At 45.5% G+C, this 13,665-nt stretch overlaps 1 protein-coding gene across 1 annotated transcript in view; it reads right to left on the minus strand.

Annotated features, from left to right (window-relative positions):
• CACNA1S (calcium voltage-gated channel subunit alpha1 S) overlaps positions 1-13,665 on the minus strand; it is a 98,741-nt gene that overhangs the window by 13,458 nt on the left and 71,618 nt on the right. The window contains exons 25-33 of the mRNA XM_044002526.1: positions 13,411-13,612; positions 12,715-12,873; positions 11,822-11,932; positions 11,031-11,114; positions 5,145-5,201; positions 4,360-4,488; positions 3,789-3,854; positions 2,113-2,204; positions 1,126-1,285 (exon numbers count right to left, since the gene is read on the minus strand). Of these exons, the coding sequence (XP_043858461.1) occupies positions 1,126-1,285; positions 2,113-2,204; positions 3,789-3,854; positions 4,360-4,488; positions 5,145-5,201; positions 11,031-11,114; positions 11,822-11,932; positions 12,715-12,873; positions 13,411-13,612 (1,060 nt within the window). The remainder of the gene's footprint in view (positions 1-1,125; positions 1,286-2,112; positions 2,205-3,788; positions 3,855-4,359; positions 4,489-5,144; positions 5,202-11,030; positions 11,115-11,821; positions 11,933-12,714; positions 12,874-13,410; positions 13,613-13,665) is intronic.

Genomic DNA, 13,665 nt, shown 5'->3' on the forward strand with positions numbered 1-13,665 from the left:
AGCGAAGTAGATGCCCAGAAATTTGGGGATGGCAAAATAAACTTTTGTACATGAAGATAATTCAATATTATGGGACCACAAGAAATGGAGAATATTAAGAATTCAAGCCAGCATGAGGAGACGTTTGTGAATTGAAATAGAATGAAATAAGCAGAACCAAGAAAACTATATAGATATATATTTATGTGTGGGTATATATACAAACACATATATACATATACACATGTGTATATATGTCTGTATGTATATATGTACAACAAATATATAGACTAAACAAAATAAATAGAAGAAACAAAACCCCAAACTGAATGCTGTTTAATGACCAAACTTAGAGAAGACATGAGAAAATGTACCTCTCCCTTCCTTGCAGAGGTAGGTGACTATGGGTGTAAAATATTATATATAGTACACACATATATACATGTATGTGTAATAGGAAAATTTTGATTTATATAAAGGAAAAAGCCCAGCTATCTTATAGAAGTTCCAGCTTTGCCCATGGGAAGATGAGTTACAGTAAGGGAAGATGATTGTCTTCCCTTTCCTAGTGAGTTTGTAAAGGGACCTTCATTAAACGTAGACTGAGATGGAAAAGTTCAGGCTTTGCTTTATGCAGTGACCACCCATAATTCCAGGGGACCAATGAGGGAGCATGCTAGCCACTTTCTGACAGAGAGGCGATAAACTCAAGGTTCAGAATGAGATACCCATTTATGGACATGACCAATGTAAGAACTTGTTTGGCTTGATCAGGTATATTTGTTACAAGTTTTGTTTTTTTTCTTTTTGGAGGGGAGGGCAGTGGGAGGGACAGAAAAGAAAGGCTTATTAATTAAAAAAATTTAATTTAAAATAAAAAAGAAGAAAAAAAGTTTAAAAAGAGGGGGCAGCTAAGTGGTGGAGTAGATAGAGCACTGGCCTGGAATCCAGGAGGACCTGAGTTCAAATCTGGCCTCAGACACTTTACACTTAATAGCTGTGTGACCCTGAGCAAGTCACTTAACCCTCATTGCCCCACAAAAAAAAGTTTAAAGAGAAAGAGAAGTCCAAAAGGCAAATCCTTGCCTTCAGTTCTCATCTTCATCCCTGTCCCTGGTCTCCACAATGCTTAAATGGACGGCTTACCAGGAAGGCACACAGCATGTAGAAGCTGATGAAGTAGAAATAGGCAAAGCCTGTGCCACAGGTATATTCCTCCCCAACATTAGCATCAGACTTGGGATCGCAGAGCTTTCCATAGCTGCAGGCCAATAAGATTTCCTGCCAGGCCTCTCCTGTCGCACACCTAGGATGGGATAGGTTTGTGGTTAGTTTTTTCATACCTGCAATAAATGGGCTTTGCCAGGATGCCAGGGTCCGATCCTTGCCTTTGCCCTCACGTTACTGTGTAGCCAGTACCTATCACTGTCTGTCTCTTGTCATGCTTTGATTTATCCTTTGCCCTTAGAGTCCCAATATCTGTGTTCCTCATGGGAATGCCACAAGGATGTATGGTTCAAATTGTAGAGACTCCTAAGGGCCAAACCAAGCCTAGCTTTCAGGACCAAAGTCACCAAGGGGGAGACCTGGGAATACTGTGGGAGAGTGGCTTATATGGAAATGGAAGCTTGAAGTCTTTGCCCTAAGGAATTCCAGGCTGGGTTGGCTAGATATCAGCCTCAACAAGGGATATAGGGCGTTAGGGAGGAACAGGCTATGTGTTTAAATGGGAGCAGATTGAGGAGCAAAGGAAGCAGTTACCTTATTGAGGTAGCTTTTGATGCAGTAGTTAGGAACAGAAAGGTGAAGACTCTCAAAGTATAACTAGGAAAGGCAAACAGTGCTTTGCCCGAGGATGCCAACATGGGATGAGGGTGTTTTCCTCACAAAGGATGTGTATGCATGTGTGTGTGTGTGTGTGTGTGTGTGTGTGTGTGTTTTCCTCCCTCAGAAAACTTACTGCCTCCTTATAACCACTATCCCTGCCCTATCTCAAAGGCTTCTGCCAATTTGTAGTACCATGTGATGCAGCCAATCCCCTGCCCTCCCAAAGACACCCCCAACCCTCCCTCCCAACCCCATTTTACTGTTTTTGGTGAAAAAAATCCTAGTTGAAATTCTCACAATTCCTACCTGAAGAGCAGGAGCACAGCTTGTGGGAATGTCTGGAAGTTGTTATTCCGATTGATTTGGGTTCCATCCACCATGGCAATTTTCCCAAACATCTGCAGGGCAAAGGGGGCTATAGTTCCCAGGTTCAGTATGTAAAGATATCCCATTTAACCTTATTTCTTATTCTTACCACCCAAGCTCCTCACCCTCATTACTTGCTCCCCACTTCTCCATTCTCCTCACTTTCTATACTTTCAGGCCCTGAGAACTCAAAACCCCAGAAGAGCCTATTTTTATTGCTCTAAAGTGGATGAATATCTCCCTCCTTTCAGGTCCTAGGATGAGGCTTTAAAGAGCAAGGTGGATGGAGCTAGACCTGTGACTGGGGTAAGAAACTTCCGGGTGAGGAAACCCAGAGCAATGCAGGTAGGGACCTCCTCTGAAATGCATAGCGGGATTCAATAGTGTGAATGAATACCCATGCAGTCAAACTTGCACTATTTGAAGTTATATGGTAATTGGTTCTAGTCTAATGGAATATGCAGTGGGAATTTGAATAATACAGACCATGAGCTACCCAGAGCAGTTTGTTAAGTGACTTGGCCAGTCTGTTTCAGAGGTAGGGCTTGAAAGCAGGGCCTTCCTGGCTTGCATGCCAGTTCTCTATCCTTTATTTTTTATTTATTTATTTTTTTAGTTCTCTATCTTTCATTTAGAAGTACTTCTGGAAGGGCAGTGCCCCTTTTTAAATGATGCTTTTCCTAATAGAGACCCCAGGGGCAGCATTTCAAGCAAACTGGGAGCATTTCAGGGCATGGGCTGCTGTGTCTGGGGATTGCATAAGGGAGAAAACTCAGGCCTCTTGGGCCTTCAAGGGTCTCTTTAAGGGATATTCTGGCCTCCAATCTGTGTCTGTCTATCTCAAGATTTCTCCTGGTTCTCTCTTGGGATCACAGACTTGCAAGGAGTGATGGATGGCTTCTAACAATGCATCCGGCTGGCCCCAAGAGAGCTGTTTACTCCTGCCTCCTCCCACCTCCTTTCAGAGTGACCGCGGAACTGAAGTTGGCTGAATCTCAGCAGAGCTACCTCAGTTTGTTCAGTCTGGGCAGGGCCAACCTCAAATGGTAGGAGCTGGTGAGGAGGGGGCAGGGCCATTATTATGCTACATAACTTTGGGCAGTATGGTGTGGTGGATAGAGAGCTGGCTTCAGAGCCAAGGAGACCCAGGTTTGAATCTTATTTCAAACACATCCTGTCTTTGTGACTCTGAGCAAGTCACCTCCTCTCAGTGCCCCTGGACACTCTCTAAAGCTATAAATTGTAGAGAGGCTGTGGATCTGCATTGGGATAGAAGGTATTTCCTCTTTGGGACTTCCCTACACCCATTTAATCACAGGTCTGGTTAAAAAAGGACCCCAAATAGCAAAACTGTAAGCAATGATGTTTAAGTCAAGAGCCAGAGTGTGTTTTGTATGGAGGAGGCATGGTGGACAAGCCCCACCTTGACAGTGCCCTTCTGGGCTTGCCAGTCTCCAGGGTCTACTGCCACTCCTTCCCTTGCCAACGTCTAGCTGTCCTACTCTAGGATATTGGTGGAGCAGTGCTTGCTCTTCCCCTTCCTCTCTTCTCAGGATAGCATTGGGCCCCCGGTCCCCTAGTTATACGCAGGGCTCCCACCTGAGCCCCTTCCTCACCTGCATCCCGATGACTGCATAGATGAAAAAGAGCATCACAATCAGCAGGGCCACATACGGCAAAGCCTAGGGGACAAAACCAGAAGAGTTAGGAGAGTAACGTTGTGTCTCAGAATGGGGGCTCCCTGGGGACAAGCTCTCTCCCTGCCTCTCCTTCTTTTTGCTCCAGACTTGATTTCAGCAGTGTTCTATACCCTCAGTCTGGAAACTGGTAAAGAACGGAAACTCCTCTGGAATGACTTGGTTGCCTGGGGGCACTGAGAGCTTAGATGATGTGCTCATCCTTACCCAGCTAGGATGTGGCAGAGTCAGGCTTTGAACCCACATCTTTTTGACTCCAACACCAGAACTAGGTTACACTGCCATAATCCCTTTCTCTCCCTCTCCCCTTTAGGGCTGATGGGTCTGCAGCTTCCTGATGTCAATGGGGCCCTGGGTTTGGGCGACAGAAAATTGATGCCCCTCATTTGGCTTTGATGTTCTCATCACCTCAGGAGCCTCTTACCCAACACTAACTGTAGTTCCCCAGGGGAGACCAAGGAGCCATTAAGTGGATCTGAGAGATACTCACCTGGAAGGACTTGATGAAGGTCCAGAGCAGCGTTCGGACACCCTCACCCCGGCTCAGCAGCTTTATCAGCCTCATGACTCGGAACAGGCGGAAAAAGGCGCTGGATATGCGGGCACTCTCATCAGGGTCCTGCCGGGGCAGCAGCCCTAGAAATTAGTCTAGGGAAGGGGGCTTTCTCCTTGGGCTCTGAGCTGAGGACTCTGGAGCAGCCCCCTTGGAGCAGGGCCCCTCTGGGCTCTACCTGATGGGGACATCTTCCCTCCCTCTAAGGGGAATGAACCCATATCCTTCTCTACCAGCGTCAGTGACCAGACTCCCATGGCCTCTGTGAGGAAATGCCTTTTCCCTGCTTCTTGTGTCCCAAAACCCTCACTATATGAAATGCACATGTAGAGATTAAAAAAATAACATCCAGGGCGTCTGGCGTTCTGAATTCTATTCCTAGTTTGGCTACTGACTCATTGTATGTGCCAAGGCAAAATTATTATTTCAGTTTCCCTATGTATGAAAATGGGAGGGGGTGGTTAGTAGGTGGGAAGGGCTTCTCGAGTAAGGGTTATTGTGTTGAGGTCTTGAAATTGTACTGAGAAAAAGCCAGGCACTTTTAAAAAACCAGCACCACCACCTCTCCCTCCTCCTACAACCATGCTCCCTTGCCTGGCTGCCTCTTGGGTTCCAGGACCCACCCCCATCCACCACCCCCAGCAAGACTCAAGAAAAGCAGAAAGGGAAAGGACACGGAAGAAGCTGTCAGGTAGTGAGCGGTTCATGCAGTTAGGAATTACAGTGTTGGCACAGCCTCCGCCCAGGCAGTATAGTCCTCCACTGGAAGCCAGGAAAGTCTGTGGAGAAAAAATGAGGAGAAGGGAGAAAATCAGAGAGATGAGACAGAGCAGAGAAGAAGGGAGAGATGGGGGAAAGACCCAGGGATGACGAGGTGGTAAGAGGGAGACAAAGTCAGGCTACAGCCGACTCAGTTTGGGCCAGCCAAACCAGTGGGGCCAGTGGTTTCACATCTGTTTCTAAATGGCAAAGAAGAAAGCTTCGAGGGGAGAAGGGTGCCAAAGCTGAGGGACAAGATTTGAGCAATCAGCAGGAACGAGGTGGCATAAGGGTTGGGTCCTTCTACTCTCCTCAAGATCTGTTTATACTCAGGGGACAGCTAGGTGGCACAGTGAATAAAGCACCAGCCCTGGATTCAGGAAGACTTGAGTTCAAATCCAGCTTCAGACACATGACACTAACTAGCTGTGTGACCCTGGGCAAGTCACTTAACCCTCATTGCCCTGCAAAAAAAAATCAGTTTATATTCAATCTGAATTTTTCAATACGAGGGTGATTTGGTGCACATAACTCAATATTTGCACTTTGGAGGCAGCCTGCTTTTTCATTTGAATATGGATCTAGATAAATCCAGATGTTTCTGATGGATTTGCATCTGGACCTGGACCTTGTTTAGCTCCCTTTGGTCAGGGTGGATAGGTAGGTTCCTCAACGGCAGAAACCTTGTCAGAGACCAAGATCTCAATGCTATTTTTTTGCATTGGACCGAGGGCTCAGTGGATGCTATTTCTTTGCACCAGGAGTAGGTGGAGAGAACATAGCCAAGTGTCCATGACCCAACCTGCCCAAAGATTGGGAAATAAGGTGGAGGAAGGGAGAGGCAACAAGGATTCAACAGCTCCTCCTCCAGTTGACCCTTGGCAGGTGGGGGTGTGGGCCACTTGGGATCCTCTTGGTGAAAAGTCTTTTGCACACAGGGACCCGGGCTCAGGGGAAGCCAAGAGAGTCAATGCTTAGTTACATGGGCATAGATTATCCATTTTACAGATTATCTGATAAAAGTGAGAATAGAAACACCTATTATGTGCCTGAGAGACCGCAAAGTAGGGAGCCCCAAAGACCCAGATTTGAGTCCCGTCTCTGACACACCCTGGCTGTGTGACCATAGGCTCACCCTCTCACCCTAGGCAAGGTCTAAGATCATATATAAATTGAGGAGAGGGTGTGACCCGCATTGGTGGAATGAGTTCCCCTATAGAATGCAATCACAGGTCTAGTCTCTGCCTTTAGACCCACTATGTGTGAGGCTCTATGCTGGACTCCCCAACAAAAGAGGAAAAATAGGAGAGATGGGCCCTCCCCTCAAGGAGCTTATGTTTCTCTAGGAAAGCTGTAACCTATGTAAGCCGGACATACAATGTTATACAATTGAAAGTTGCTATTCTGTATAAGCAGCTGTGCAAGGCAGGGGGAAGACCGCCCGGACCCAAAGGGCACGTTACATGGGACTCTTATTATTTCATTATTATTATTACTTTGGCAAAGTCCTGCCCTCCCTGGCACAGAGGTGACTCTGAATTTTCAAAAATGATCAGCCATGGACTATATTCTTCTCACCAATGCAATGGTACAGAAGAGTTCCAGGGAACTCATGATAGAAGAGGATCTCCAAATCCAAGAAAAAAAAAAAAGAACTGTGGAGTATAGATGCTGATTGAACCATACTATTTCTTTTGTTTTGGGTGCTGTTGGTTTTTTTTTTTTCTATTTTGAGGTTTTGCATCACTGCTCTGATTTTTTCTCTTGTAACAGGATTAATGCAGAAATAGGATTAATGTTATGTGTATATATATATATGTGTGTGTATCTATCTATCTATCTATATGTATATGGATATGATATATGGATATATAGATATAACCTATATCAGATTACCTGCTGTCTAGGGGAGGGGGGAAGGAGGGGAGGGAGGGAGAAAAATCTGAAATTGTAAAGCTTGTATAAACAAAAGTTGAGATCTTTACATGTAGCGGAAAAAATAAAATACCTTATATGTAAAAAAAATGATCAGCCAACAAGCATTCCTTAAATGCCCCCTGTGTGCCAGGCAATGTGTGTGCCATGGGCACTGGGCATGCAAATGCAATACATGCACCAATTCCTCCTGCCAGAGAGCTTACATGCTGGTGGACTGGAAGCCCTTTAGGCTTCTACTAATCTTGGGAGGTTTTGGGTATGGGACCAGCCTGGCTGAATTGGGTGAGGCTCACCACCACAAACACAGCAGCCATTGGAGAAGAAGCCTTTTGGACCACGACAAAAAAATGGAATTGAGATCAGCTGTGATGGCCTACATTCCCATGCCAGTGAGATCATGGATCCTTGGAATTATTGAAGCATTATTATTGTTGCTATTACAATTATTGGTACCGTGGACAGAGGGCTAGACCTGGAGTCAGGAAGACCCGAGTTGAAATATGGCCTCAGACACTAGCCATATGAGCCCAGGACCTGGCAATTTCTCTTAGCCTCAGTTTCCTCATCTGTAAGATGGGGATAACAGGAGCCACTTTCCAGGGTTGTTGTGAGGATAAAGTGAGATATTATCTGTAAAACACTTTGCAAACCTTAAAGTGCTCAGTAAATGTTAGCTATTATTACTCCAGACCAGTTTGGTTTCCTTCTGCCACACAGTACACAACTGGGCTGCCTCCCTCCAGACTCAACTGGCTTGTGCCCAAGGAATTCAAGTGAATTTTCATATGAGCCTAAGAAAACATTGTTAGGAGGAGAAATCTGCTGTTGCTAAAAAAAAATCTTTCAAAAACAAAATAAATAATTTTCAGAATATCCAAGTCAGGGTTCTTTGATGATTAAAAAAACCAAAACCCAACAACAGGCATGACTGTAGTTTTGGGGGAACCAAACTCAGAGAGATTTTATTTTATTCAGACCCAGGTGCTCTCCAGGAGGCCTGTGAACAGTCAAGCTAGGGGGTTATTATGGAATTCTATTGCCCCCAGAAGTTGTATATATAAATCTCACGTGTAGAAAATTCACACACACACACAAACACCTCCCCACGTCTCCAAAAAAAGTCCCCTTTCCAGTCCCACTGCTCTCTAGAGGAGATACGGAAAAGCCTCAATCTGCTGTCCTTACAGCCTGCACACATCCTGTTATCTCCTCCAGCAGCCCCCCTCCTTGGGGGATTCCATATGCAGCTCTGTCTGTCAGTGTCTGTTCTACACATGCTCATTTGAACTGGAGCCCCAGCATGGGCCTGATAAACAAGGGAACAGCTCAGCAGCCAAGGCTGCTGAAGGCCCCTCCCTGTCTCCCACCACCCATCAGTCCCTCACCTGTCTGACTTTGCTTCCAGTTACTTCCATGGCCCAAGGCAAGGTCTAGAGCTTGTGGCAGGCATATATCTCACCCAGAATCATACCTAACAATTTTTGTGCCCAGGGCAAACAGCATGAATCCCACCCTCATTTCAGCCAAGTGGGGCCAATGATGGAGACCTCAGAATATTTGAAGGCTAGAGCTAGGAGGGGTGGGGGAAGGTATAGTGACCAGGATTAGGTCAAGGAGGAACTCCCCTGAGGGAAGGAAGTGTTTTCCCCCCCTCCCTGCAGAAGGACTGCAAATGCTGTTAGCACCCTATGAATTTCAGTACTCTGAAGAAAAGTGGCAGTTCCCCATCCTGATTCTAGCTCTGTGATAACCCGGCTCCAGTACTGAGCCTCCCAACCTCAGTGCTCAGCATCCCTATGCTATGGAGTCAGACAGCTAAAACAACTTTCAGCTGGGCAGTGATGAGCTCAGAGGGAATCCCTGCCTGTTTTTAAAGCCCTCCGGTCTCTTCCCGGACTTGTAGGCCAAACCAGGTGTACTCTGTTACGACCTGTAGGCCAAACCAGGTGTACCCTATTACAACTTGTAGGCCAAACCAGGTGTACGCACCCTATTACGATTCACCAGAAACACTCCCAATCCTACCAAGAGGTGCTCTTCTCCTATTCAACCTCAACCTTATTTTGACCTGCCCCACCCCCAATGGACCACAACTTCCTTATCACCTCTACTCTTCCCTACTGAAGTTGAATTTCACCCTCAATGTCCCCTCTGGTTCCCTGATCCTTCCCTTTCCATTTGGTTCATTAATTCCCTTCAGAATTCCCTTGCTTCCCTACAAGCCTGCCTTGGTCAGTCACTTCAATGATATTCTCATTAGTTTCCTAGAATTCCCCACTCCTTTGACCTTCTGCTGTGCCTTCATCACTACCAGAATTTGTTTTAATTCCACTCCTAGACTGAATTGCATTGCTAGTGATTGTCATTAAACTATTGGGTCCACTAAGAATTCATCCTTGCTGTCCTCAGCTGGCTTCTCACTGTTGCTTGACAATCTATTTATTCAACTCTAATTGGCTGTATTTTCTGCAGCAGTTCTACACAAATCTAACTTGCTCTCCTGGCTATTTTAAATCTATTCCGGACTTCCTTACTCTTGACAGAAGACCTGACCTCTTGTTCTATAGAGAATAGGGTTATCTAACATGAGGTTCCCCAACTTCCCTTTTCTCGGTCTCAAAACCTCTCTGTTATCACATCTCCATTTCAAAATTTCCCTGTATTGTCCAATTCTCACCTTATCTCCTGTCTTAGAGGAAGTGCCTTCCTTCCTTTCAAAGGCCAACCCTCCCATCTTTTAAAAAATAGATGATTATTTGATGTCATATTACTTGTCTTCTCAAGGGGTGGAAAGGAGAGAATTTGAAACTAAAAAAAGTTTTAAAATTTTACATGTAATTGGGAAAAATTTAGCAAAATAAAATATAATAAGAGGGAGAGTGGGTTATTATTATTATTATTATTATTATTATTATTATTTGTTTTTACATCACCCTGGGCAAGTCACTTAACCCCAGTTGCCTTAACTATCCAGGGTCATTTCCAGTCATCCCGATAATATCTTGCCACTGGACCCAGATGGCCCCAGAGGAGAGAATAAGGCTGGTGACTTTGCACAGCCCTTCTTCACTTAAATCTAATTCATTGCAAGTCATGACATCTGTCCTGGTTCTCTTTGAGAAAGGACAAACAGCAACAGCATGAATTCATATATCTTGGGCAAATAATTTAATCTTCCCAGGTTTCAGTTTCCTCCTCTGTCAAATGAGGAGGTTAGATTAGACAACCTCTGAGTTCCTGTCCAGCTCTAGATTCATGCTCCTATTAGTATCTGATGATTGAGAAAATCTATCCCTTCCAACAAAGAATTAACAAAAGAAAGAAAAGCAGTTTAGCAGAACCAAACAACACATTTAACCAAGTCCGACTGTGTATGCAGGAAAGGAGGTGCATTTTCTTCAGGGTGAAACTTCTTGGTTATTTTAATTACACAGAATTTTGGTTTTTCTCTGTAATATTCTTGTTTATTTATGTTTTGCAGGGCAACAAGGGTTAAGTGACTTGCCCAGGGTCACACATCTAGTAAGTGTCAAGTGTCTGAGGCTGGATTTTGAACTCAGGTCCTCCTGAATCCAGGGGCTGATGCTTTATCTACTGTGCCACCTAGCTGCCCCCGCTCTGTAATATTCTAAGATTTGTCACATCCTACCTTGTATTATATAGTGTGTCCCAAAAATCTCAGTGCAGTTTAAAGCTGTATTTATTTGTGAACATGTCTTATCTCCCCTACAGGATTGTAAGATCCCTGAGGGTACGGAACTTGCACATTTAAAAAAATCTCCATTATGTTTAACAGCACAGCATCCTTGATATAATTGCTGCCCACTAAATATCTGCTAAATCAAGGAATGAATCTGCACATCTGGAAACTTTACCCTTCTTTTGGGTAGCTATGATTGCTTGAAACTTACATCGATCTCACTAAGGATGACGTCGATGATGCTGCCGATGACAATCAGGAAGTCAAACACATTCCAGGGGTCTCCAAAGTAACCCTGACAAAGAGAGGGGAGAGGAATGAAGGGAAGAAGGGGGGGAGAGAGAGAGAGAGAGAGAGAGAGAGAGAGAGAGAGAGAGAGAGAGAGAGAGAGAGAGAGAGAGCGAGAGCAACGGGAGAAGAAGGCAGGTTTAGAGGACAAGAGTGATCTTGGTGGCTTATGGAGGTGATAGAGACTCTCTGCAGATGCTAGACAGAGTGGTCAAGGGTCCAAGGCTTGAGAGAGAGTCATGAACAAGGGGTTTCTTTAATGGTTTCACCTCTATCATCCCATTTAAAATCAGATACTCCAGAATGCCCCCTCACATCTGTAGTGCTAGATTCAGAGCCAGGATACTTGGATTAGAATCTTGGCTCTAGAGCTTACTAGCTGTGGGAAAATGGGTAGGCCATTTAACTCTCTGAGCCACAGTTACGTCATCTGCAAAATGGGTCACACAGCTAGTAAGTGTCAAGTGTCTGTGGTTGGATTTGAACTCAGGTCCTCCTGAATCCAGGGCCAGGGCTCTATCCAATCCAGAACATTTTTGATCCCCACTTTCCTCATCTGTAAATGGAGGAGGTTGGATTTATGACCCCTAAAGTCCCTTCCAACTCTACATCTATGACTGAAGGTTAGTCCTCCTTGTTGAGAAGGATTCTTCTTATTTCAAACCCTGCTGCCTGCCTTGCTCTGTGATCACAAGCGCCACCTCCAACACTCACCTTGGCCTTGAAGGCCATGAGCTTGAGGATCATTTCCAAGGTGAAGATGATTGTGAAGGCCACGTTGAGGATATCCGAAATGTGGTTCATTTCCTCTGACTGGTTGTAATGCTGTGGATATGGAAAGGAGGGGAGGTGGATTGGCAAGGGAAAGAAAGGCAACATGGTGGCCTTGAGTCTGTTTCCCAAAGAGCCTTCTGAATCAGAATGTCCCCACACCCACCTCTTTCCAAGCCCTTCCTCCTCACTCCTCCTTCCCTCCCTAAGTTCAGAGACTACCAGTGACTACTTTACTAAACACTCATAGCCTTTCTTTTATCCCCAGACCCCTTCAATAGATTTCAGCCCTTATCTCTACTCTTCTTCAGACCTGCATTTGATGGGTGAGTGGAACAGAGGGCTAGACTCTGTTTTTATAATTACTCTGCAGATAACTGGGGTGGGCATGAGGGAGTACCCCCTTCTTCAGTCGCATCCGTATCTAGCTGCTAAGGCAAATGAGCTGGGAGCTGAGATATCTGCATCCTAGAACCAGAACCATCACTGCCTGGCTAATGGGACATTCGGTACACTGCTCTTTTCCCATCTATACAAAAAAGAACAATCTTGTCTCCTCATTATCCAAGGGAGTCGTGAAAATAAAAGGAATCCTATTTCCTAATTCTTTTTCTGTACCCCCATTCAGCCATAAACCCAGCAAGCTTATTCTCTCCACTTTCTTTAAAACAATGCTGAAAACTACCCCAAAGTCTTCCTAGATTGAGTGTGGGTGGTGCAGTGGAAAGAAGGTTGGGTTTTAAGTGGGAGGATTTGGCTTCAAATTCTAACCCTTCTATTTATTACCAGGGAGACCCACCTTTAGAGCTGGTGAGCTGGTCCAAGGGGCCTCTTACCTGCATGCCCAGGCAGATGGTGTTGAGCATGATGAGGGCAAACATTAGGTATTCAAAGTAGGAGGAGGTGACGACGTACCACACTTTGTACTGATAGGGGTTCTTGGGGATGTAGCATCTCAGTGGTCGGGCTTTCAGGGCATACTGCACACACTGGCGCTGAGATACACCATACCCAGGGGCATTAGAATTAAAGGGGAGGCAGGACATCCCTCAGGGGGTAATGGGGGATAGGTGTATGCTTATAGGGGGATCTTCGTGATGGCAACTGTGACCTACTGATCTGACAGCCTGATGAGGTGCCCAGTCTACTCAGGGGAATTTGAGCCATCTTGGTGAGGGCTTTGAGGGGGAAGCGTTCCTTGGCAGTCTCATCCCATCCATTATTTTGGTAACCCAAGTGGTGAGCTCTTTATCCACCTCTCGCTCTCTATCTCAGGACATTCATGATGCTCCATCCTAGGTTTTCTCCTAGTGGACATGTGTCAAGTGGAGTACTGGGCACTAAGGGGAATTGAAGACTTTTGTGTTATCCCCCAGGCTAGGAATTAAAGGGTGTGTCACTACCTTTCTCTGGGATGGGCTCTTTCTATCTGCTGGCAAGATCCCTCCCACAGTCCACTCCTACCCTAACCTCCCTTTGGGGTTGTGGGTAATAAGAATCTTCCCTCCCACCCTTATGGGCATTGGGGGTACCTGGTTCTTGTCGAGCTCACAGTTCTTGTATTCGGTCTCACCCTGCTCCTGGAAGGTGACTATGATAAAGCCCACGAAGATGTTCATCATGAAGAAAGCAATGAGGATGATGTAGATAATGAAGAAGATGGCCATCTCCACCCGGTAGTTGTAGATGGGGCCCATGTCTTCAGTGTGTGTGTCAATAGCTTTGTAGAGAAGCCTATGGAAGGATGAAGGGGAGGAGCAAGGGAACAGGGAGATTGAAGGCAAGAT

This window comes from Dromiciops gliroides, chromosome 4 (assembly GCF_019393635.1).
Source record: "Dromiciops gliroides isolate mDroGli1 chromosome 4, mDroGli1.pri, whole genome shotgun sequence".
Classification (NCBI taxonomy): Eukaryota; Metazoa; Chordata; class Mammalia; order Microbiotheria; family Microbiotheriidae; genus Dromiciops; species Dromiciops gliroides.